Source organism: Uloborus diversus, chromosome 6, assembly GCF_026930045.1.
Source record: "Uloborus diversus isolate 005 chromosome 6, Udiv.v.3.1, whole genome shotgun sequence".
NCBI lineage: Eukaryota > Metazoa > Arthropoda > Arachnida > Araneae > Uloboridae > Uloborus > Uloborus diversus.
In genome coordinates, this window is record NC_072736.1 from 48,039,120 (window position 1) to 48,041,873 (window position 2,754).

General features: G+C 36.2%; 1 protein-coding gene across 1 annotated transcript; it reads left to right on the plus strand.

The window, feature by feature from the left end:
* Nucleotides 1–254: 254 nt before the first annotated feature.
* On the plus strand, nt 255–710 carry LOC129224741 (protein GVQW3-like). The gene has a single exon (XM_054859290.1). The coding sequence runs from the start codon at nt 255–257 to the stop codon at nt 708–710; it is 456 nt and encodes a 151-aa protein (XP_054715265.1).
* Nucleotides 711–2,754: the final 2,044 nt, after the last annotated feature.

Below are 2,754 nucleotides of genomic sequence, written 5' to 3' on the forward strand. Positions count from 1 at the left end.
CAGCTAAAATCTTGAAATATATTGCTTCAAAACATTAACCAACTGGAAATACATTACTTCAACACATATACAGGGTTTGTAAAAAAAATAACCGGACTGAATTTGTGACGCCCAGATAAAACGTTTGTAAACCGGTTGTTGGTGCTCTAGTGGTGGTGGGGGATCGAGGGAAGGGAGGGGACCCGAGTCAGTTGCCTACAAACGCTTGGAGTACGAGAGAGCAGTGCGTGTTCAGTAATCTTGTCGGATTGAAAATGGAGCGTACCATCGAGCAACGTCTTAACATCAAATTTTGTGTCAAACTCAAGAAAACGCCTACGGAAACTCTTCAAATCATCAATGAGGTTTACGGTGAGGAAGCTTTATCCAGAACTCAAGTCTTCCAGTGGCACAAGAATTTCCGAGAAGGCCGTGATGACGTCCACGACGAACAGCGCGCCGGACGTCCATCAACCAGTCACACGGACCCAAATGTGCAAAAAGTGCGTGAAGTGTTGAACACTGACTGTCGCCGTCGTATGAACATTCGAGCAATCGCAGAAGAGGTCGGGATGGATAAGATGAACGTTCACGATATTGTTGAGAACGATCTGGGTATGAGGAAGATTTGTGCAAAATTGGTGCCAAACTACCTGACGGACGAGCAAAAGGAGCGTCGTCTGCCGGATACGGCACCACTGAACTTCTTCCTATTCCCCAAGGTCAAATGAGTACTAAAGGGGACGCGGTTCGGGACTTTGGAAGCTGTTCAACTCGCTACGACGAGGGCTCTAGAAGCTTCCATGTGTCGTTCAGGGACTGGAAAATCCGGTACCAAAGGTTTATTGACTTCCATTTGGTTTACGTCGAAGATTTCTAGAGAAAAAGTGTAGACATTTTGCCAATTAATATGTTTTCTAAGCTCAGTCCGATTACTTTTTTATACAACTCTTGTAAGCATTCAAAAACATAAGCAAAAAGATTTATTCATAATTTGGGACATTTTTTGTGCTCATTTTTGTGTATTTGGAGACATTTTGAACGAACTCTATAACCTGTAGCAGCCGCTACGAATTCTGACGACTCAGGATAAAGAACTGGTCTACACTCTTAAATCTTCCTTGAAATCCAACCCACAAAGACTAACAACCATTTTTAAAAACCTAAAAGATTTTAATAGTTTTAGAATGGTAAGATTAGTAACCGGTTATATATGTTCGTAAATTAATCAGGGTAATTTTGAAAATTTTCGCTGACATAAAGTATTCATATTGCGCAAATAAAAGTGTCAAGTGTTCTTGTTTTTTCTAAGACTCGGTTTTATTTTTACTCAACTTTTTACTTCCTTTTACAAAAAATGAAGTATTGTATTCGCGAAAAAATTTTCACCCAAAAATCGGCCTTAGTCTCCATTTTGCTCACCTCCAAATGAATGTTGAGTTTTTTTTTTTTTTTTTTTTCAACCCGACCACAAGGGGATATGTGCCTAGGAACGTACGGACACCCGAAATATATATTTTGACGATCCCTGAGTTAATTACAACGAGTTTTTTCGTGACGCCTGTATGTACGACTGTACGTCTGTATGTGCGTATGTGTGTATGTACGTCACATAACTCAAGAACAGAATGTCCTAGAAAGTTAAAATTTGGTACGTAGACTCCTAGTGGGGTCTAGTTGCGCACCTCCTTTTTTGGTTACATTCGTATTCGACCAATGAGGTCTTTTGCTCCTTTTTTGGGGAAACTCATTGTTAATTTCAATGAAAACTCCCGTAGTTTTATAATTTGGCAGACCCTTGGCGGTATATCGCCAGTCTTTTGGTGCGATTTTTTTTTTAAAGTCTGGTTTCATTTTGGTCACTGTTGGTGATATTTAGAGAGTAAACTATTGAATCACGTTAAAACTGCCAATAATGAGAAAATGACTTTAAATTGGAGTAAAAGGAAGTCATGTGATGCACACATCAGCTCGTTTATTTAAATGTTTATTCTTGCAGAAATGGATTTATTTTTCATTTTATCTTTTTAAAATCAACTATTGTGAGATAATCTTATTTTACTTACAATATTTACAAACAAAAGAAATGGAATTATTATTTAGTTGTTAGGATTAAATTGCTGTTATTTAGGATTAAATTGCCTCTTTCTCCTCTTCGCCTTTACTTTTTGAAATTTAATTTCAACAAGTTACAGAAAAAGCAAAACCGTAACACGAATTCGGGAATCCTGAAAACAAATCGATCGTATTTTTTCCAAGAATACGTTTTCTAATGGTAAAAATTCCACTGTTGGATAAAAGTTACATCCTTTTTATCAAACTCTCAGACATGTAGCTTGAGGGCAACAAAAGATAATTTGTTCACTGAAAAATATGGAAACGCGAACGTTGTAACAAAATTATGCATAAAAGTCTAATATTTATTTATCAACTTAGATTGTTTTTTCAACCCTTCCTGTCAGGTGTTTTAGAAGCTTCTTTTTCTTAGTTTCTCGCTTGTATATTCATTTAATAGGTTTTAACTTTCATACATGGTACTTCTATACGTTAAAGCTATCCTTTTTATATATAAAAAAAGAAGATTGATTTAACATTCCGTCTTAGCAATTTGACCTCCTTTTTTTTTAAAAAAAAAAGATCAATTCAACATTCCGTCTTGGCAATTTGACCCTAAAGTATTAGAAAAAATGACAAAGCATTTATTTTAATTTCTTCGTTTAGCTTTACGATGTTCCTTGCTTTTTTTTTTTTTTTTGCATTGAACATATTGAAAAT

What these genes read in the sequence shown, in the direction of transcription:
- LOC129224741 (XM_054859290.1), top strand. Translation starts at nt 255, where the DNA reads ATGGAGCGTACCATCGAGCAACGTCTTAACATCAAATTTTGTGTCAAA.